At 55.4% G+C, this 22353-nt stretch overlaps 1 protein-coding gene across 4 annotated transcripts in view; it reads left to right on the forward strand.

The window, feature by feature from the left end:
• TMEM184B (transmembrane protein 184B) overlaps positions 1-21714 on the forward strand; it is a 52890-nt gene extending 31176 nt beyond the window's left edge. The window contains exons 4-10 of one of the 4 annotated variants that reach the window (XM_055251790.2): positions 10649-10739; positions 11232-11307; positions 14414-14505; positions 15691-15860; positions 16304-16498; positions 18312-18332; positions 19251-21714. In XM_055251790.2, the coding sequence (XP_055107765.1) occupies positions 10649-10739; positions 11232-11307; positions 14414-14505; positions 15691-15860; positions 16304-16498; positions 18312-18332; positions 19251-19528 (923 nt within the window). In that variant the 3' untranslated portion in view covers positions 19529-21714. The remainder of the gene's footprint in view (positions 1-10648; positions 10740-11231; positions 11308-14413; positions 14506-15690; positions 15861-16303; positions 16499-18311; positions 18333-19250) is intronic. The other 3 variants (XM_063623078.1, XM_055251793.2, XM_063623077.1) reach the window with 3 other exon arrangements.
• The last annotated feature ends 639 nt before the right edge of the window (positions 21715-22353 follow it).

Here is a 22353-nt window from a genome sequence, read left to right on the forward strand (position 1 = left end):
TCAGTTTTATATGATGTTACATATGTGATGACTTCCTACTATGGAAGGGCTTTGTTTGTTTAAGAGACAGGTCTCGTTCTTTTTTTTTTTTTTGAGATGGAATCTCGCTCTGTCACCCAGACTGCAAACTCTGCCTCTTGGGTTCACGCCATTCTCCTGCCTCAGCCTCCTGAGTAGCTGGGACTACAGGCGCCTGCCAGCACGCCTGGCTAATTTTTTGTATTTTTAGTAGAGATGGGGTTTGGTTTCATGGTGTTAGCCAGGATGGTCTCGATCTCCTGACCTCGTGATCCGCCTGCCTCAGCCTCCCAAAGTGCTGGGATTACAGGCGTGAGCCACCGCGCCTGGCTCTGAAGAGACAGGTCTTGTTCTGACAGACACAGGTGTGTGCCACCACCATGCCCCGCTAATTTTTTTTTTTTTTTTTTTTTTTTTTTTTTTTTTTTATAGAGATGAGGTCTCACTGTGTTGCCCAGGGTGGTCTTGAACTCCTAGGCTCAAATGATCCTTCCACCTCGACCTCCCAAAGTGCCGGGATTATAGGCGTGAGCCACCGCATCCAATCCATTTCCTTTTCTTGTGTAACTTTTTGTTTTTGCTGCAGTTACTAGTTGCCTTCTTTTAGTTTGCTGAGTTTTCTACATATACCTATCATTAGTTTATTCCTAAATACTTCAGTTGAATTTAAAAAACAAAACAAAACAAACAAACAAACCAACCAGCCCTGCTCTCAGTAAAGCCAGGCCAATCCAGGAATCCCTGAGCTCTGCCATTTTCCCTGTGACGTTTCTCCTGGAGCCTTCTCCCTGTGCTGCAGTCAGGAATGCCTGCTTTCCAGGATCCCGCTGCTCAGCTGTTGCCCTGGCTCTTTCATTCACCATCAGCCTGGAAACTGCTTCTCCTGTGCTGAGTCACCTGTTCCGTGGAGGCTGTTTCCTCCTTGTTCATGGTTTGCTCTCTCTGCCTGGTTGGAGCACGTCTTCCAGCAGCTACTTGAGAAAGAGAGTGCATGGGAGGTCTATTTTGTGGAATCTGAAAATATCTTTAGTATATTTTTCTATTTGATTGGTATTCAAGGGAAATACAATCCTAAGTTGGAAATCCTTCTCCCTTTGAATTTTGAAGGCATGTCTTCACTGTCTTAGATTCCGATGTAATTTCTGGAAAGTCTGCTGTATTCGATCCCTAGTGCCTGTATGTGTGTGTGATCTGCTTGCGCTCTTCTTTTTTTTTTTTTTTTTGCTTTTTTTCCCCCCTCTCCTCTTTGTATTTAGGATCTTGTCTCAATCCCCAGTGTCCTGAAATCTCACAGGAGGTGGGATAGTCATTGTGCTCGGCAACCTGGCGGGTCCTTCCAGTGTGGATGCTCCTGCCTTAAGGTTCTGGGAAGTCTTTCTGTATGTTTCTTTGATCATTTCTTCCCCTCCACTTTCTTCCAATCTCCCTTTCTGGAATTCTTGCTAGTAGGACCTCATGCTTCTGGATCGAGCCTCAAATTTTCTTTATAATTTTCTGGCTCTTTTTTGGTACTGTTTTCCATGAACTTTGTTTTGTTTTGTTTTTTGTTTTTGTTTGTTTTTTTTTTAATCTTACCTTTGAGCTTTTCTATTGAATGTTTTAGTTCCTTTATCATGTTTTAAAATGTCTCCGTTCTTTTTCTTTATGATGCCTTGTTCTTGGTATGGGAGAGAGTATTGTTCTTTGGTCTCTGGGGATGGTCATTGAAGTTTTCTTCTGTTCCCTACATTGTCTCTATCTCTTGAATTCCTTTCTTCTGTTTGTTCGCTTTGGTCTTTGACCTTCTTGTTAGAAGCGCTCCTCAAATATCAGCGTCCTTGGCCATTTTTTATATATAAGAATGGGGCTTAAAATACCAGCAACTCAGGAGGCTGAGGCGGGAGGATGGCTTGAGCCTGGGCTCAAGTTTGAGGCTGCAGTGAGCTGTGATCGTGCCACTGCACTCCAGCCTGGGCAGATGAGCAAGACTTCATCTCTCCCCACCCCCCACAGAAAAAAACAATTGCTGGGCCTCCTGATTGGGTGATGGAACATGGGGTGTTTCCTTGGCTATTTTTATGCAGCATAGGGGGCAGGTACCAAATGAAGGCTTTTTAAATTCTGGGACCTGTTTCTGTAAAGAATAATTTTTCATCTCCTGCCTCAAAACACTGAACAGGCTAAGTGACTGGTACAGCGTGGCAGAGATCTGAGAGGACCTCTCGCCCTTCGTATTCAGGCTTAGTCTTTGGATTTTCTCCAAGTTGTCCCATTACTGCCCTCAGCTGGACCATGTTCTGAGGATAGAGCTGTCTCAGCCTCTGTTGAAACTTGTAATCCAGTGGCTCCACGTGGAGACTTTTAACCAGCTTCTGCATCTGCACCCTCACCCACAGCCACCAAAGCTGCCTGGCATGTGCAGTGCTGAGGTTTCCTAGGGTTCTGGCTCCCACCCCCACCCCCCTAACCGTCCGCCACTCGGTGACCATGTAGCGGTGAGCATGTGGCGTTCAGAGCTTTGTTGATGTTGCTTGGCTGTTGCCATTCCTCTTGTCCTTGAAGGTTTGCTCCCCACCCTACCTTCATTCCTTCTCATTTCAGTGGTGTTAGGAGGGCGAGGAGGGGGATAGTGGAGATAAGTGTGTGTTTAGCCTGTGAACCTGTGACTAGTGCTTCCTGTTCTCAAAGAGAGGGCTGAGTCTTGGAAGAGGGCTTAGTGCCACGTACCATCTGCGAGGGCTGGAATTCGTAGTGCTGGCATCTGTCACCAGAGGGTGTGGAGGGGCAGGCAGATGGGGGCAGGGTGGAAACCACCCCCCATATGCATTCAGTGTTTGATTGTGGGGTTGGAGGTGAGCCATAAAGACAACTCTGAGACAGTGCTGGGGAGTTCAGTGATCAGAGGCACAGGGCCTTGGGGTTCAGAGGCAGGAGACGGTGTCCGTATGTCGCTTTATGCAGTTGCTGTTTGTTAGGAATGTTTGCGTGGCATTTCACAGTTTTCCCACGTGTTTTTCATCACTGTTAGGTCATTCTCCCCTCCCAAGTGCCTGGCAGAGTATATATATTATCCCCATTTACAAATGGGAAAGAAATTTGAATAGGCTCTAAAACTTGTCCAGAGTGACCCAGATCTCGTAATGGCCAAAGGCCAGACTTGCATCTGGGTCTCTGAATCCTGGGGCTCTGTGCCAGCGTGGCGAAGGAGAGGACAGGACAAGTTTCTCCCCTGGAAAAGTGTGAACTCCTGTTAGGGAAAGAGATTTTAATGCATGAAAGCAACAGAGAATGATGCTTCATTCACTGTCTAACTGGGGTGAGCACAGCCGAGGGCCACAGGTGCAGGGCCACACAAGAGCCAGAGGCCAGTTTGCTGCCAGAAGGACTCCCTGGCTGGCCGTGGCTGTTACAGATAGAGCCGAGGATTATAAGACCTCGATAGTGGCCAGGCATGGTGGCTTACGCCTGTAATCCCAGCACTTTGGGAGGCCAAGGTGGGCGGATCGTGAGGTCAAGAGATCGAGACCATCCTGGCCAACATGGTGAAAGCCCATCTCTACTAAAAATACAAAAATTAGCTGGGCGTGGTGGTGCATGCCTGTAGTCCCAGCTACTCAGGAGGCTGAGGCAGGAGAATCGCTTAAAACCGGGAGACGGAGGTTGCAGTGAGCCGAGATCGCGCCACTGCACCCCAGCCTGCGATAGCGAGAGACTCCGTCTCAAAAAAAAAAAAAAAAAAAAAAAACAAACTCGATAGATCCAAGTGCAGAAAGACATTCAGAAGAAGCCAGTAGAAGAGAGGTCAGAAACAGCATTCAGGGTGGCAAGAAGCAGGAATAAGCAGGATCAGCAGAGGACAAAAAAGCCACGAGGGGGCTGGGCGCAGTGGTTCACACCTGTAATCCCAGCAATTTGGGAGGCCAAGGCAGGTGGATCACCTGAGGTCGGGAGTTCGAGACCAGCCTGGCCAACATGGAGAAACCCCATCTCTACTAAAAATACAAAATTAGCCAGGCGTGGTGGCGCGTGCCTGTAATTCCAGCTACTCAGGAGGCTGAGGCAGGAGAATTGCTTGAACCCAGAAAGCGGAGGTTGCAGTGAGCTGAGATCATGCCATTGCACTCCAGCCTGGGCAACAAGAGTGAAATTCCTCTCAAAAAAAAAAACGAAAAAACAAAAGCCAGTAGGGAGGAGAAGAGGAGCCATTTGGCACAGCTTGGAGTCTGGGGTCACTTGTACCGCACAGACCCCTGCCCCCTTGGTTGCAACACACTGTGCCCATTCTTGTCCAGGGTCATCACCCATCACTGAAAAGAGGCAGAAGAACGTTCTGAGACCTCTGTTTTCTGAGCAGAGAAGATTTCTGCCCAAAGTGGGCAAAATTAACTTTTCCAGGCTCATCCACCAGTTATCTGAAATACAGAATGCCCCCAGTCTTTCCAAGTAACCAGTGTTTCTCTGCAGCAGAAGGCTGGGCCACAAGGCCAGCTTTAGGCGCTGAAGGTGTGCACAGGAGGTGAGCTTAGAATGGCCCAATGTGCCCAGGGTCATCGAGGTCCCACACGCAGTGTGTGGCACACAGTAGGCACACGGCGAGTGTGTACTGAAGTTATAACAAGTTATATGAATGTGTCTGCCTCCTGACCCTGGGAGCTACATGCAGAAACGTGGGAGGGCAAGTACTGAGTCTTTTCTCAAAGCCCAGGGGCTCTTGGGGCAAGTGTCTTAGGTGCTCCGTGCCTGAATTTCCTTATCTGTAAGCAGGGATAACTCCTTCCTTGTGGGGGAATGGGGGTGGCGGTTGTGGGGGCAGAGGTGTGAACATGTAGAGCTTACATCTGCTGGGTCCTGTAGCAGTTATTAGGTCACAGGGCAGCTGAGAGGCTGGGTGGGGAGCAGTCTCTTGGCTTACAGCTTCCTACCCAGGCTCAAGGAGCTGCCAATAGGAAAGAAGGCCATTCAAAAGAAGCCAGTAGAGGAGAGGTCAGAAGCAGCATTTGGGGTGGCGAGAAACAGGAATAAACAGGATCCACAAAGGACAGGAAAGTCATGAGGGAGAAGCCTGGAGCCTCGGGTTTGGAAGCGACCCCTTTAGAAAGTCTGCTGAGGGGTTACCCAGCCTGATTGCTTCTGTTGGCAGCAAGCTCGCGACTTCCACCTCTGGACTCTGCCTGTTAGAAATGGTTTCTTATATGCCAGGCGCAGTGGCTCATGCCCTTAATCCCAGCACTTTGGGAGGCTGAGACCAGCGGATCACTTGAGCCCAGGAGTTCAAGACCAGCTTGGGCAACATGGTGAAACCCTGTCTCTACAAAAAAAAAAAAAAAATTAACCAGGCATGGTGGCACACGCCTGTAGTCCCAGCTACTCAGGAGGCTGAGGTGGGAAGATCGATTGAGCCTGGGAGGTCAAGGCTGCAGTGAGCTGTGATAGCATCTGTGCGCTCCAGCCTGGGCAACAGAGTGAGACCCTGCATCAGGAAAAAAAAAAAAGGAAATGGTTTCTTATATTGAGTATATTGAGCTGCAGTCCTTCTGCGATCTGCCCCTGGGAGTCCCATCTGACCCTGGGAACAAGGTGCTTGTCATGTCTATTAAGAGAGTGACCCCTGATGTCTTCTCGTCCCCAGCACAGTCCTTATTTTGTGTTCATCCTGGTCCTTCTCTCCTGAGAGTGTGCATTTGTCTCTAGTTTAAGATGTGGTGTCTAGAATGGAGCAGAAAGTTCCAGGTGGGGCATGGGGGTGGGGGGCGGACAGCTTACTCTCATTCCAACGATGGAGGAGTTCCTCCCAGAGGCTGGCCCCAAGGCCATCAACTTTCCAGTCTCCAAAGACAAAACCCTCCGGAGAAGACACAGCCTGATTGTCCAGGCCAGGAGAGAGAGGCCCTCCGGTCCCTCACGCTGGTTGCTGCCCTCTGGACTTGGCCCGAGGGCTCCTTGGTGATTTATGAGAGGGCTTAGCACAGAGCCTGGCACACCAGCTGTGGTAGATATTTAGGGAGGTGTAGAGTCATTGTGTGTCTCCGAGGCCTCTCCAGGGGTCTGGTACTGGAGCTGTGGTGGGAAGGGCGGTGGGCAGTGAGCTTCCCGGCCAAGCACCTCCCTCCAGCCCCGTCTCAGCTTCTCCGCTCTTCTTACATCCAGGGCACGCATCTTTTATTTGTTTCCAGGGGATGTGTTGAGTTTTCCATTTTAAACACCTTTGCTGGGATGTTCGAGGTGGTATTTCACATGGCTTTGTGCTTTCCAGGAGGGAGACTGATGTGTCCAGTTGGTCAGTGGGGCCAGGCTTGGGCCAGTTGCGTCACGTCTGAGGAGATTCTGTCTCATCTTCTCCAAGAATTAGGGAGTCCATTATCGACTCACTAATGATTCTTTAAAGGGAACTGTCAGCAAATTGGTATTTTACAGACTGGCTGGCCCCAGAGCACCTCCAAAAGGTCAAGAATCTTGAACTGAGAGAGACGATGACATTTGATGATTCTGATCAATTGTGTGCAAAGCCGGTTACGGATGGACCTCGGCCACGTAATTCAAGTGTGCTGACTGCTGACGTGTGTTTTGATGCAGGAAAGGACATGAGCCCAGGCACCAAGGCTTTCTTGGGAGAGGACTGTAGGGATGGGCTCTCCCAGGAGGGAACTTCCAGATAAAGGGGGCTCATGGGCCTGGGGCCCCTGTGGCTTCCCTGGAGGGTTTTGTTGTTGGAGGCTGGAAAGCTGATGGTCTTGGGGCCAGCCTCTGAGAGGAGCTCCCCCAGTATTGGAATGAGAGTGGGGTGTCCCCTCCTGCCCTGCCTGAGCCTGTTGTCATGTCAGGCTCCCCTTGGGAGATGGTCGATGTACGTCTGTCCATTCCCTCCTTCAGTGTTGATTGCATGTTTGTAGCTGCCAGGCCCTCCGGTAGTCATTGGAGGTAGGACTGCATTCTACCTGCAAGGAGTTTACAGTCTGGAAAAAGCAGTAGGTAACACACAGTGGACTCTTGACTGTGCCCTCAGCTCATCTAAGGCTCTGCACGTTCACAGCCCCTCACCCCACCAAGGGAAGAGTTATCCCGCTTACAGATGAGGAAATGCAGGCATGGAGCGCTTAAGACACTTGCCTGAGGCCACACAGCTCCTAAGAGGTGGAACCACAGTCCACACCAAGGCAGGCTGGCTCCAGGGCCCATGGCTCTTTACCTTACTTGATGTTGCTTTTGTGCCAGAGGGATCAGGCAGAGCCCAGAGAGGGGTGGTGTGTGAAGTAAGCGGGGTGCAGGACAGAGGAGGCGGCATCTCAGTGGGGTCTGCCTCTGGGGTGAGCAGAGGGACCAGAATGTACCATTGCATGCAGGCATGAGTGATCATGGCACGTCCCAGGAGCGTCAGTCATGGTTTTATCTGTATTCCACTTACCATGGCTGTGCAAATAACTACTGCCAAAACACACTAGTGTAAAACAACCATCCAATTTCTTCATGGATATTATAGGTCAAGAATTTGGACTGGATGCGGGGGAGATAGTTTGTCCCTGTTCCGTGACCTCTGGGCCTTGGCAGGAGAGCGTGAAGGCCGGGGCAAATCACCTGAAGGCTCACTCCCTTGTGTGCCTGGCAGTTGATGCTGGCTGTCAGCTGAAGGCCTCAGTTCCCTCACATGAGCCTGTCTGTGCGGTGTCTCCAAAGGCTGCTCATGCTTCCCCGCTGCATGGTGACTGAGTGCAAGGTCAGGCACTGAAGGGAGAAAGAGTCAGAGGAAAGAGGCCTCTTCCAACCCCTACATCAGATGTCACAAAACATCACTTTGGCTGTGGTTACTCAGGGCCACCAGATGCAAAGGGAGGGAACAAGACTGCACCTCTCAGAGGAGGAGTGTCAGCATCACGAGGTGTGGCAGTCTTTAGAAAATGCAACCGTCAGCCGGGCGCGGTGGCTCACGCCTGTCATCCCAGCGCTTTGGGAGGCCGAGGTGGGCGGATCACCTGAGGTCGGGAGTTCGAGACCACCCTGGCCAACATGGTAAAACCCTGTCTCTACTAAAAATATGAAATTAGCTGGGTGTGGTGGTGCGCGCCTGTAATCCCAGTTACTCGGGCGGCTGAGACAGGAGAACCACTTGAACCCTAGAGGTGGAGGTTGCAGTGAGCCAAGATCGTGCCACTGCACTCCAGCCTGGGGCATAGAGCGAGACTCTGTCTCAAAACAACAAAAAACAAAAACAAACAAACAAAAAAGAAAATACAACCATCATGATATAGCTGGACCTGGCTTAGAATGGACACGGCCATTGTGCTTGGCCTTGTGAGGTTTTGAACAGAGGTTACTGGCAGGCTGACATCAGCTTTGGCTTAATGCCCACCCCTTACCCTTTGCCCCATAGTTCTTGCTGGTGAAGAGTCATCTAGAGATTGGTGGAGACTCGTCTGTCCTGAGACATCCTGAGCTGCCTCCAGCACAGGCAGGCAGTACACACGGCCCTCAGCCCTGTCTAGGGGCTCCTGGCCCTGCAGGCAGCAGATAGACAGTAATGGTCATGACGGCCAACACCCAGCGCAGTGAGCCCCGGACACACTTCTGAACACTTTCATGCTCACGCCTCACAGCCACCTGCCAAGTTGGTGCTCCTGTGATCCCCTTTGATAGATGAGGAAACTGAAACCCAAAGAGGCCCACACACATCGCATACCTCTGCTGTACGTGTGTGAAGGCCGAAGGGACAGTCACAACAAGGCGTGGTCAGTGCTGGGGGACATATACATGTGGATGCCACCTGGAGATGGGAGCTCTTAAGGGATTGGGGCAACCATGAGTGGCGTAAAATGCCGCAAATGTGTTCCTTTCCAAATCGCCGAAGGCCAGCTTTGCCTAAAAAACATCACCAGGGCTTTCCACGCTCCAGTTCAGTCAGTGAAACAGTTGTGGTGTGCTCCGTGTGTGCCACGAGTGGCGCCTGTGTCCTGAGGAAGGAGAGAGGGGGAGACCAGTCATTGTGACACAGGGTGGGAAGCGCTGGGAAGTGTCTGCAAATCAGGTTCCGTGGGTAGGAGGGCACTCACCTCCACGATGGTCACCAGGGACTTGTCACACTGGGTGCCATCCCAGCTGGGGTTGAGGGATCCTGAGAGTACAGCGAGAAGGGTGCTAGAGCCTCTGGGATCTGGGAGTGCAGAAGCAGCGAAGGGTAGAGAACGTGCTCTGGGGATTAGCGCAGCATTAGTGCTGCTCGGGAGTGGCGGGAGCTTGGGTAGGGACCAGGTCACCCATTGAAAGATCAAGTGCCAAGCTGTGCGGCACCAGGGAGCCTTAAAGGAGTCTGTGCTGCAGGGGCTGGCGGGATCGGATGAGAAGAAGCCCTCTGGCTGGAGGGCCACCGTGGCTCCCTGGACCTGTTCTCCTGACCCTGTTCTGCCCCTCCCCTTGGCCTTGTGCCTTTGCTGGATGCCCATCCTCATTCCCATGTCCTCACCCTGGCTCTTCCCCTTGCGTTCTTTCCTTTTGGGTACCCTCTGCTGCACCCCTTTTCCTCCTCTTCTCCACACTCTCCTCCATCCTGGCATATCCATTTGCCTCTAGCACCCTGCAGGCAGCAGCCTTCATTTTGCCGACCCAGAAGGAACCCCCTGACCAGGAGGCCCGTTACAGCACATTGCTGCATTTATAGCATCAACATTACAGCAGACTTGCTGTGCTGTCACTCCCTGTGGCAAATTTTGGGTCTTTGTGGAGATGTTGAGCCGAGTCCCAATTTAGAATGAGCAGCCCAAGCTTCCCGAGGTTTTTGCACTGTGTTCTGTGTGCTGCTGTGTGCTTTGTTGTAGCTCATAGTGCTGTTCGTATTCCGGATACTGCTACAGGTTGTTGACTGGATGAAGGTTCTGCCCTCTCACTCCTGCTTGGAATTTCTCCGAAGATTTTCACAGAGACTGTTTTGTTGTTATCTTACAAAATTGTGACCTGTAACACACAAGTATGTAAGACAAATAATTATTTATAAATACATTAGAGATGAGGTCTCGCTATGTTGCCCAGGCTGGAGTGCAGTGGCTGTTCAGAGGTGCGATCCCACTCTGGAGTTTGACTTGCTCTGTTTCCAACCCGGGCTGGTTCACCCCTCCTTAGGCATCCTGGTGATCCCCCACTCCCAGAAGGTCACCGTACTGCTGCCAGTCTTGGTGCAGACACCACATCGACATAGCACACTACAGCCCAGAACTCCCAGACTCAAGACGTCCTCCTGCCTCAGCAGTAGCTGGGACCCCAGGCGCGTGCCACTGCGCCCGGAAAAACTAATAAAGCCAATACTGTTTCACCCCAGGGTCGACACTGCCAGCCCTCTCAAACCTCCTGAGTACCCACCCTTATCGCAGCCTCCTCCGGCCTCCCCACATAACCCTGAACTCGTGGCAGTCCCTTCACAGTATTACGCCAGTGCAGGGGTGCATCCCTGGATAGGATAATTTAGATGTGCCAGGTTTTGAACTTAGGAGTGGGAGGTCAGCTGTCTGCGTTCTTGACAGGCTCCTTTTGCACAACCCTAGGTCCCCTAGGCTCCTCCCTGTTGCCACACACGGCTGTGGCTCTTTCACCTCCGTTGCTGTTTAGAATCCCAGCATCTGTGGACCCGTTCTGCTGATTTGACTGGTTTCCCCGGACACTCTTTTCGCAGCCTTGGTCATCTATAATTTCCTGAGCCTGTGCTATGAGTACCTAGGAGGAGAAAGTTCCATCATGTCGGAGATCAGAGGAAAACCCATTGAGTGAGTATGGAGTCTTCCCGGAGCCCTAAACCACCCTGTTTCCTGGACCTGGTGTACCTCGAGCTGTCCTGGTACCAGCTGGACACAGACCATCTCTGCCCATGACCTTGACCTGCTGTGCCTCACCACATTTCCTGAGCAATGCCGTGCTTCTGGGCGTTTAGGAGGGCCTCTGCGGCTCATTCTTCCTCTCTCTTCCTGTCTCAGTCTTAGTGCTTTCCTGTCTGTTTCTGCCTCCTGCAGTTTTTACATTCAGAGCTCTCCAAGTGGGTTTGTCACCCCAGGGCCAGTGCAGCCCTGTGTCCCTCCGCCTATGGCATGTGCGGATGCCCTGCCATGCCTCTCCCTGTGCTTGGCCTCGGGTTCAAAGTCTGCCTGGGATTTGTGCCCCAGCTCGTCTGGATGGGTGGGAGGGCGGCCTTCCCCACCCCACCGTTCCCAAGTACTGTCTCTTCACTCACCGCCGCTGCCTCCTATGCGTGTCTCTTCCAGGTCCAGCTGTGTGTATGGCACCTGCTGCCTCTGGGGAAAGACTTATTCCATCGGATTTCTGAGGTTCTGCAAACAGGTGTGTGCCCCCAGCAGCTGCCTAGGTCAGGAGGAGCAGGGTGGGGACTGGGAGACCCTGCCGTGGGCTGCCCTGGGCCCCACCTGTAGAGGTCCCCTTTCCTATGAGGCACCCCAGGCCCCCAGCACCCACCACGCGAAGCTGTTAGGCAGGCACCACATTAGCAGGGTGTGCTTGGAGGGGCAGCGACTGGCATCCTGGGAGTGTCTGCTGCACTGTGAGCAAGAGCTGATCCCAGACTCTTGCTCATGTGACCAAGTCTTGGTGTGTGTGAGAATCAGAAGTGCATGGGGATTCTAGAACCTCCATTTGAAAACTTCTCATCAGCTGCAGCTAGGGGGCAGGAGGGTTTTGGCATTAAAGACACATGCCAGAACAGGCCTGTGCCGTCTCTCTGTCTCTCCCTGCATTTCCTGGTTGGCAGTCCAGCCACTCTAGCTTCCTGGGCTGACCTCCCTGTGGTCTAGAGTAGCCTGGGTGGGGGCAGCGTAGTGGGGTCGCTCAGTGTGTGGGCCTGGGTGTCTGACCATCTGAGCCTGATTTCCAGCTTTTCCTTTGACTGTGTGACCTTGGATAATTGGCTTACTCTCTCTGAGCTTTAGTATCATTACACTGTAAAATGAGTGTAATGATACTCCTCTTGAGAGATGGTTGTGAGGATCAGATGAGGTCATGGATGTAGAGCTTTCAGCCCGGCGTGGTAGAGCCCACGGCCTCCTGTTCAGGGAGGCAGAGTCTGAGGGGATCACGCCCATTCATGACCTTGCTTTTGTCTCCTCTGGGGCTCCATAGGGGCTCTGCCATGTCAGCCCCTCCAGCTTCGCCAAGAGTAGTCACGAAAGTACATGAAACCCACAGCCAAGTCACGATGGCCCCGGAGGGCAGGGCCTGCTGCTCCCTTCTGTGCAGGGCCCAGGCCACAGGGCGGGCACACCCACAAAGCCTCCACCTGGACATGCCAAGTCTCCAGTTCTGCTTCCAGACCTTCCTTCCCTAGCATGTTCCTAAATTCAGAATCTCACCACTGGACCTGCAGGGAAAGAGTTAAAACTATCCTGGGTTCAGGGTGGGGCATTGAGAGCCATTGTTTACCAGCTGGTGCAGCCACCCAGGTTCCGGCCAGCTGTGACTCACCGCCTTGTTTGATGATTATATTGTCTACAAAATTTTGATTTCATGATTGTTAGCTAGTGTGGCCTTGTTAGAAATTATTCCCCAGCCGCGTGGGCTCAGATGTTCTGCCCTTGTTCCTGGCGGTGGCAGGGAGAGATATAAGAAGAAAGAGAACAAAAGAGGCCCCCTCCTTTCTTTACCAAGGCAAGAGAGCACACCCCACAGCTTTGTCCTGGAGGCACAGAGACAGGCCTTTGACTCCTCAGGGCCAGCGCTCAATATCCAGATCTTCTGGAGAGATTCCCTTCTTAAAGTAGAGATTCCCAGATCAACCACCCACGTACCCTAGCCCATAGGAGAAGTTCTAGAATGGAGCCCTGGAACTGGCACATGTCTAAAGCTCCCCGGGGGGTTCCGATGTCCAGCCCAGCCTGGGAACTGCTGACTGGTCCAGGGTATGGTCAGGTGATGATTCTGGGGCCTACTGGCCTGGGCTCTGCTTCTGCTGCTTCACCTTCTCTGTGCATCAGTTTCCTCATCTGTACCATGGGGATAATGATAGCACCCACATCAGGGGGCTGTCATGAGTACCAGGTGAGCTGACCCAGGGAAGCACCAGCCTGTTGCTAGGCTCATAACTGGAACTCATGCAAACTGCCTCTCTTCCCTTTTCCCCAGAAGGTGCCAGTCCCACTTCTCTAGGCGGGATGACAGGGCCAGGGACGTTCTGTGGGGCTTTCTGTGAGTCTGTCCCATCACACAGGCCTCTCCGTATGGCAGCCCCATGGTGCAGGCTGCCTGGGGCTCCTCTGCAAGCCCCACTCAGATCCCCAGTTGGGGCAGAAGCTGCAGGTTCCACGGATCACGGTTCCTGCTCCAGGCTCCTCGTCCTCCTTGCAGTTACAGTAGCTGAGCCTTTTGGATTGGATTTAACCACCCCCCAGCTCCTCAGAAGGGGTCTTAGGGCTTAGATTTATTTGCTTTCAAGATAATAGTGATACTAGTGATGTTATGGACATCATGGGTCCCCCAATAGGGTATCGGGGAAAACCTGGCTGAGGAATTCTTTCCGTGGCACAGCCAGCTAGCAGGCGCTGTTAGTGCATGTACAGAGGCGGAGACTCCCGAGTAGACACTGCGCTTCCTGGCTGTGCCATCCCTGCAGCAGTGGCCCTGTGGTGTGGGGGTGACTACGTCCTTTTCATCAGAGATTCTGTGCTCGGAGGCCAAGTGTCTGCCCAAGCTGTCCCCAGAGTTCAAACTCAGATTTCGAGACTCTGGAGTCCATGTGCTCTGGGCTCCTGCAGGTCACCTCCATCCCCAGAGTGACCTCTGCTGACCAGAAACCCTGGACCCAGGCCCAGAGGGTGGGGCTAGGAACCAGACGGGGGGTGGACATGGAGGATGGGAGGAGGCCCTCCCCCGTGCCGGCTTCCCAGTGGCTGATTCCTTGAGCAGGGCCCTAGCCTTGCCCCAGGCACCAAGGTCTCCAGGACCTGGCCCTGCACATCTCCTCGGCCACCTCTCTAGTGCGCAGCCCCTTGTACCTGTCCACCCTCTGCCTCGGGGCCTTGGTGCAAGCTGCCCCCTCTGCCTGTCGAGCCTCTCATCTCCGGCACCTTCCTGATGGTCCTGGCTCGAGAAGCTTCCTTGTGTGCATCTCCTGTCCCCCGCCTCCACTGTGCCCTGCCACGCTGTTCCTCCCTTCCTCCCTTCCTCCACATGCTCATCTCACACACGGCATTACGCTGGCTGCATCTCCTATATGTTCTGCCCCCCGCCCCACGCAGACAGCAGTCCCCTGGGAGCAGGACACGGAGCCATCCCCCCCATCTCCTGTATCCTTCCATCCCCTCCATCCCTTCATCCCTCCAACCCCTCCGTCCCTCCATCCCTCTGTACTCTCCGTCACAGTTCTGGCTGCCAGAGGCAGGGCTTGCTTCATGCCTTCTGCGCTCCTCCTCCACACTCGACCTCCTTTTCCCCCCAACAGGCCACCCTGCAGTTCTGTGTGGTGAAGCCACTCATGGCGGTCAGCACTGTGGTCCTCCAGGCCTTCGGCAAGTACCGGGATGGGGACTTTGAGTAAGCAGCGGGTGCTCCCCGGGGTATGTGGGAGGAGTGTTGGCACAGGCTGGTGCCTTGGCTCAGGGAAGGGGGCAGCCAGAGTGGCCGCACAGCCATGACCTTCCTGGGTGCCGGGTGCTCACAACCCCCCTGGAGTCCGAGCCCAGCAGTGGACACCCTTGCAGTTGGCCCCGCTGCCGGCCCCGGAGTGAGCCATTGGCAGCAGTCACGTTCATGTCCAGGCTGCAGAGTGGTACCACGAAGGGATGGGCCACAAAAGGACAGTGACCACTGCTGAGGCAGGGAGCGAGAGGGTCAGAGCACCAAGTGGTCGGCTCAAGTCCACAGATATAAAGCCCCTGCTGTGTAAATTGTCCACACGCATTTCATTCTGGGCTTAGTGAAAGTGACCACGTGGCTGGGCGCAGTGGTTCACACCTGTAATCCCAGCACTTTGGGAGGCCAACGTGGGTAGATCACCGGAGGTCAGGAGTTCAAGACCAGCCTGGCCAATGTGGTGAAACCCCGTCTCTACTAAAAATACAAAAAATTAACCGGGCGTGGTGACGGGTGCCTATAATCCCAGCTACTCGGGAGGCTGAGGCAGGAGAATCGCTTGAACCCAGGAGGCAGAGGTTGCGGTGAGCCAAAATCACGCCATTGCACTCCAGCCTGGGCGACAAGAACAAAACTCCATCTCTCAAAAAAAAAAAAAAAAAAGTGACCATGTGTCTAGTCCTGTGCTTTCAAGCGCTTGGCACACACTGTCTGTGAACTGCGTAACAGCCCTGCCAGGGCAGGTGAGCAAAAGGAGGTCAGGGGGATGCAGCCGACTGAGTGAAAAGGCAGCAGAGCTGAGCAGCGTCACCTATTTTGACGCCTGTTATCTGACTGTCAGGCTATGGCCTCGGGCCCGGCCCTGGCTTCCACACTGGTGTCCAACATTAGCAGTGTGGGCACCAGGGCTTAGACAAGTCCGTGAGCCACGCAGAGGCCATAGAGCTGGTCTGGCCTGCAGGCGCACCCCATATACCCCTACCCCTGCCTGTCGCTTTGATCATCCACTTTGACCCCTTCTGTGGCTCATTGAGCTCTGCTGGAGATGTGGGGCTAAGAGCCATGGGGACTGCGTGTGGTGCAGTTGAGGAGAGCCCCTTCCCTCCAAGGGTCTGTCCCAGCCAGAAAATGCTCCCCGTCCCGCAGCGTCACCAGCGGCTACCTCTACGTGACCATCATCTACAACATCTCTGTCAGCCTGGCCCTCTACGCCCTCTTCCTCTTCTACTTCGCCACCCGGGAGCTGCTCAGCCCCTACAGCCCCGTTCTCAAGTTCTTCATGGTCAAGTCCGTCATCTTTCTTTCCTTCTGGCAAGGTGAGCCCCCTCCCAGCGCCTGGAGGCTGCCCATGCCACCCTGTCCTCTGTGCTTCCTGCTGCCCCTTCTGCTTATGGTCCCTGGTGCCTGTGCGGCCTGTTCAGAGGGGCCTCAGCCCACTGGGCACTTGCTGGGGGCGAAATCTGAGCCCTCGAGGCCTTTCCCAGGGGCTAGTTAGAGCTTTGGTGGGGCCGCTACATGGATGAGAGGGCCCAGGAGACCCTGCATAATTGCTGGCATCTCAGTTTCGGTGGCAAAAAGCTGGGAGAGTGGGGTTTCTGGAGGCTGTGGCCTTGTGTCGCCACCTCTGCCCTGCAGGAGCAGCTGTGGCCCTGCTCACATCCTCACTGGGGCATGTGGGCAGCTGAATGGGGCATTGTGGAAGAAGGGGGAGCAGGAAAGGGATCAATCTGGGTCCAGACACCCATGCCTCCTCATCCAGGCATGCTCCTGGCCATCCTAGAGAAGTGTGGGGCCATCCCCAAAATCCACTCGGCCCGCGTGTCGGTGGGCGAGGGCACCGTGGCTGCCGGCTACCAGGACTTCATCATCTGTGTGGAGATGTTCTTTGCAGCCCTGGCCCTGCGGCACGCCTTCACCTACAAGGTCTATGCTGACAAGAGGCTGGACGCACAAGGTATGAGCCAGGGTCCTAGGCGACCCCCGCTGGGAGAAGCAGGGAGCCCCAAACGTCCCAGGGCCCTCCCACCTCCCAGCATCCTACAGGTGCGGCTGGGTCAGGACATGGGATCCCCACTCTATATGCAGGAATGGGGCCACAGAGGTCGGGGAAGAGCAGGTGCCACCAGCACGACCGATTCGGTCCTGGAAGCTCAGGCCACCTGTCCCTTGCAGCAGGTCCAAGTGTGGAGACCCAGGGCTGATACAGACAGAGACTGTAATGAATAGACAAATTCCCTCAGGCTTCTAACTCCCAACACTGTGGTTACCATTTTGTCCTGTAATTCCCTCATCTCATGTACTATTTTTTAAAAAAAGAATACTTCTGAGAAACAGACTCGGATGGTAATAGGTTTTAACAGCTTTCTTTTACACCTGCGAATCTTCCTCCTTGCTAGAACAGTGGTAAGTAGCCCCAGTTGTACTGGAAAATGCCCTGGAGAGCTTTTGAAAGTGCTGATACCCAGCCCCACCCTCGGAGATGCCGCTGTAATGGGTCCGGGCTGGCAGGCTGGGTGTGCTGTGAGAGTTCTGTGCTTTAAGCACTCCCGGGGTGATGTGAAAGTGCTGCTGCCTGGGACGCTCCACTGGGCTGGAAGGGCTGCCTCTGGCCACTGGGCAGAAGGGGGTTGTCCTTGGAGGATGGGGAAGAGGGGGCTGGGAATGCCTGAGACTGATTGAGCCAGTAAAGGGGCAGGAGGGACTGGGGAGAGGGGAGCCTCCTTCTCTGACACATCCACCCAGGAGCCTGGCTGCTGCCAGCTGTCTGCCCGAGTGGCTGGAGGCAAGAAACCCACTTCCCCAGGCCTACCTGCAGGCCCCACACAGGTCCATGGTGGGTGGTGTGGATTGTAGAAATGTCTGCCTGCAGTGGGGCTCCATGGCCCATTTCCCGCCCCGCTTCCTCTGTGCCTTCCCTGGTGGGGGAAGACCTACTCTGTGCCCAAAGAACAGGTACACAAAGGCCAGGGCTTGCCACCTGATGGCCCAGTTGGAAGGATCTAGCAAACACACACCCAGCGTTGAGGGCAATGTCCCTTGGACCTGGTCTGGTATACCCTGTGCCCATGGGAACATCATCCTTGGGCCTGGGGCCTGGGGCCACCCCAAGGAGCAAGGGGGGCCATGGCAGAGAACCATTCCTGCACCATCGGGGCTTAGCAGAGGGTCTCTGCTGCCTGGCCTGAGCTGTCCCTCTACACACTGCCCCTAGACATACCCGCGCCCGGCCGGGGAAACTGCTTGCCCTCTTCTGCCTCCCCACTGGTCCTGAGCCCCCTGCTACCCTCTAACCCAGGCCCAGACCCTCAGCCCTCAGGATAGGCTTAGGTGCAGAGCCGGCTCAGCTGTGTGATTGTAACCCCTCCCTCTGAGCCTCCATGTCCTGGTCTGGGAAGTGTTAAGAGGTTTGTAAAATGTCAGGTGCGGATGTGGCCCCAGGCTAGCCTGAGAAGAAGTGGGGATGGGACGTCCTGACCTAGACGTGGAGGCGGAACTCAGCCGCCAGGCGGATGTTTCCTGTTGGCGTGAACACCAGGGGAGGAGTCATCCCTAGGTGGATATCCCCCCTGCCAGGCTCCAGGAGGCACCTGGAGCTTCCTGGGTGCCCTGTGGGGCCTGGGAGAGCGGGGGCAGGGTGTGGTGTGTTGTGCTGGTGGGCCTCGGTGGTGGGCACACATTGTTCACTCAGCTGTCTCTTGTCTTTATTTCTTTGGCTTCTCTCCCCGCCCCCCTTGCCCTGCTTTTGCCCGGGGTTTGGCCGCGGGCAGTGCCAACATACGGCCCTTACGGTAGGTCCCGCTCTTGGTCTGCATGTCTGTCCTGCACGTCAGTTCTGGTCATCGTCACTGGCATGCCTCTCTCTGTAGCTCCTTCTCTGTGTCCCCATCTCCTCCCCACCAGCACCCCTGGGTGGGAGCGCCCAGAGCACCTCCCAAGGGTCACCCTCTGTAGAGCTTGCCTGCTTCCATCCTGGTCTCTTGTTCTGGAATATGCCCTACCCTATTCTGGGGGCACAGTGCTCTTCATGGGATATCAGGGCATTTCACGATGTTTCCAAGAGTTCACAAGCTGAGTCAGGAATCCTGGGTTCCGGAGTTGGGCTCGTCCCTTACATCCAGGTGTCCTGGGCCACTTTTCCCCTCTGAGCCCGTGAGGATGGGGACAATTGATTGGAGGAGATGAGGAGGAAGCCCTCTTAGAGGGAGCGAGTGAATCGAATCTGCTCCCCTGGGGGTGCAGGCCAGCCTGGTCCTGATGGGGCCAGCCCCTGGCCCACTCTCCAGAGTGGAGAGAGCACAGCACTTCCCCAGGTGGTGGGGGACGCGCCTGGCTCCTGTGGAACCGGGCACCCCTGGCTTCCAGGCCCTCTGGCCCCACATGCCCCAATTTCAGTCGGTGCTGAGCCTGCTCTGGCCTCTCTGGGGCATTCCAGGCTCACTGCCCATAGCTTGCCAGTCTCAAGCCTGGGTCCCTTCCCCGCAGCCGGCCCAGCTCCCAGTGGGGGTTTATGTATCTGCTCCTCTTCACAGTTGAACCTCCCCTTGGGGCTCCCCAGCCAAAGGAGTCCATTTTTTCCTGCCCCTTCTCATATCCTGGACCCCATTCTCTGTCCCAGAAGGGGTGGTTGAAGGGCATAGCTTTGGGTTGGGGGGGTCTGTCCCAGGATCACGGGCAGGGGCTGAGCCACCTCCCTCTGACCGTCCCAGCCTCCTCACCTGCGCCTCCCGTCCCCTGCCCGGCAGGCCGCTGTGCCCCCATGAAGAGCATCTCCAGCAGCCTCAAGGAGACCATGAACCCGCACGACATCGTGCAGGACGCCATCCACAACTTCTCACCTGCCTACCAGCAGTACACGCAGCAGTCCACCCTGGAGCCTGGGCCCACCTGGCGTGGTGGCGCCCACGGCCTCTCCCGCTCCCACAGCCTCAGTGGCGCCCGCGACAACGAGAAGACTCTCCTGCTCAGCTCTGATGATGAATTCTAGGTGCGGGCTGCGGTGGCGTAAGTGCTGGCGCCGTAGCCACGGTCAGGCTGTGCCCTACCTCCAGCCTCACCACCAGGCCAGGAGGCAGCTGGCACAGTGCTCACGCCGCCTTTATTTATTGGACCAGAAACACTCACATGTCACTTCCAGAGGAACGGGGGACAGCCAGGCTCGCCCATGGGCCTTCAGGAATATTTATACATGGCCCAGCCTGCACTGCCCGCGCGAGGGCAGAGGACACTGGGAGCAAGGCTTATGCCCCTGCTGCCCGTCCTGTGCTGGGGGCATGCTGGGACCAGCTGCACCCAGGCCCCAGTGCTTGTGTGTGGACCAGCGGCTGCAGCCTTCTAGCCCCTCCTCCCCGCGAGACTCTCAGGCTGAGGTCGGCAAGCCGTAGCTCCCCCACACACCGTGCAATACCTGTCTGACCTGGGCTCTTCCCGCCTGCGTCCCTCCCCTGTCCACGTTTGTCCAGTGCTAGATTCACCTCACCCCGGGCAGGAGTGGGGATGTGGGCGCTCTGTGGTCCTCCCCTCCTGACCCAGGCCTCTGTGGCATGCTGCAAGGATCAGAGCCAGACACCAGGAGTCACAGGCCCCACCCAGGAAGGGCATTCAGGGCCCCTGGGCACCGCTTCTGTTGAAGCAGGGGCTTCTGGGCCCCTGGGTATCCCCACCCGTCGGGGCCACACCTCTGCCTGCCTCATGCCCCTTCCCCATGGCCTACCAAGGACAGCCCACAGCCCGCACTGCCGGCTCACTTGGGTCCTTCCTCGATAGCTTTGGGCAGAGCCCTCGCTTCCTGGCTGCTCCAGGGCTCAGGGGCTCCCAGCCCTCCTTCCCAGGCTGATGCTGGGTCCTGTCTCTCTTTGGGGCTTCTCCCTCCCGTTTCAGGGGAAAGGTCTGAGTCTCCACGTTTCAGACCAGCTTCTGGGGGAAGGCAGTCTGACAGGGAGGCCGGGAGGGGTGGCCACACGGTGGGGAGCTGGGAGGTGGGGGGAATGGTCCCAGACTCCTCTCGGGGGCCCCATCCACACAGGGCCTGGTGTTCTGCCCCATCCGGCCCCTGGCCCATCTCTTCTGTGCCTTAGTCACATATGAAAGCGCCCCTCCCTGGCTCCCCGTCTGTCCCACACGCTGCCTGGGGCTCTTAGTTCAGCTGCTGGCGCTCTCAGGATCCTGCAGTGCTGGGCCCAGAGCCCTTGGACAGGCCTCAGGAGTGGTCAGGACCACCAAGCCCCTTCTCTCCCCCTCCACACCTCTAGACCTGGGGCCTCCGGAGCCCCCAGCAGGCTGGGCTTATACTAGCTCCTGACTTAGGAAGAGCCTCGTGTCACAACACGTGTCCCTACAGGCAAAGTGTCCTGGCATTTAAAACCCAGATTATCCCTGGGTTTGGGCTGCAGTCACCTGGAGAAGCTGGTAGGGTAAGGGAGAGGGACCCTGCCGGTGTTCACTGGGGATTCTTTCTTTTGGTCCTTCCTGGAATGAACAGGTTCCCTCTCTGCCACCTGTGAGGAGAGTCAGGGCCCAGCCGCCTTCCTGGCCTCCTTCCCTCGTGGCAGAGGCCTGCATGTGGGTGCCAGAGGCCAGCTCTGCCCCTCCATCTTTGGGGGGCCTGACCAGCTGGGCCCAAGCTGCCCGGGAGGGTGGGTGCAGACACAGGCTGAGGACCAGCCCTGGCCCTGCCCTGCCCTGCCGTCTGCTTTCACCAAGCTGTCTCTCCAACGTGGCTTCCCTTCTCCCTCCAGGCCAAAGTGTGCTGCTGATTGCCACCCCCTTGGTCTTCGCCTGCCCCAGCGTTGCTGTTTGCGTGGAGGGTGGGGGTGGGGGGAGCTCAGTGGCAGGGAATCAGCGGTCCCTGGGGTCGTGGGGACGGGAACGTGTGCCCGATCACTCCATCCCCTCCTCCTTCTTAGGATGCATAACCTACCTTGTCTTTTTTAAAAAAAATTTTCTTTCCAGATAGAGTAGCTCTTTGTACATAAAGAATACTTGAAAAATTAATTGTATGATGTATGAGAAGAGAGTCTCCTAGTTTTGTATCTTGTTGTATGACTGCCATGAGTTCCACCAGAAAGCCACTCTATTTTGGTCTCTGTGACATTTTAAATGCGTGACAGAAGTGAGCAAATAAAGTGAGGAAGAAATATATATATGAGATAATATAGATTGTATTGAAATCTCTGCCTGTGGGTGAGGTTTTTCCTTCCTCCTCCCTGCCTCCTGCGTTGGGTTTGGGGTGGGTGGAGTGGCTATGGGTAGAGACGGCTTAGGAAACCCTCTCCTTCCTGTGTGTAAGCTTTCAGTGATGGGGGTTCGGATTGATAGGGACCAAGGTCAAGGCCCAGGCCCCCCTTGGACAAAGGGTCTCCCCAACCTCCAGCCAGCTCCCACCCCAGGATGGCCGGGCTGCAGGCGGTCAGTGCTCCTTCCCTGTTTGGTCAACCAGGTCCATGGGGCCCACATGCTGGCAGCCCCGCTCCTGCAGGCATCTCCCAGGATTTCCTGGGATCCCCCTTTCAGACGAGCTTCCTGCGTCTCTGGGACTATCCTCCACCCTGGGACCCTCAGGGCCAGGGACCCTGGGGCAGGGGGCCGCTGGCCCTGGACACAGTGCCTGGCCTCTCTGGTACCGCATGCCTGCTCGGGGCCTGGCTTGCTGCTGACGGGAGCACTCAGGAATGCAGTGTGGGTGGGGGAATTCCCGCCAGCCTCCCGAGGCGGGTAAATAGCCTGCGTCCTCCCGCAGCTTCCTGCTGCCCTTCCCGCAGGCCTGAGCTCAGCATTTCAGGGTCATGGGCTTGGCAGGGAAAGCACTGAGCC

Source organism: Symphalangus syndactylus, chromosome 18 (genome assembly GCF_028878055.3).
Source record: "Symphalangus syndactylus isolate Jambi chromosome 18, NHGRI_mSymSyn1-v2.1_pri, whole genome shotgun sequence".
NCBI lineage: Eukaryota > Metazoa > Chordata > Mammalia > Primates > Hylobatidae > Symphalangus > Symphalangus syndactylus.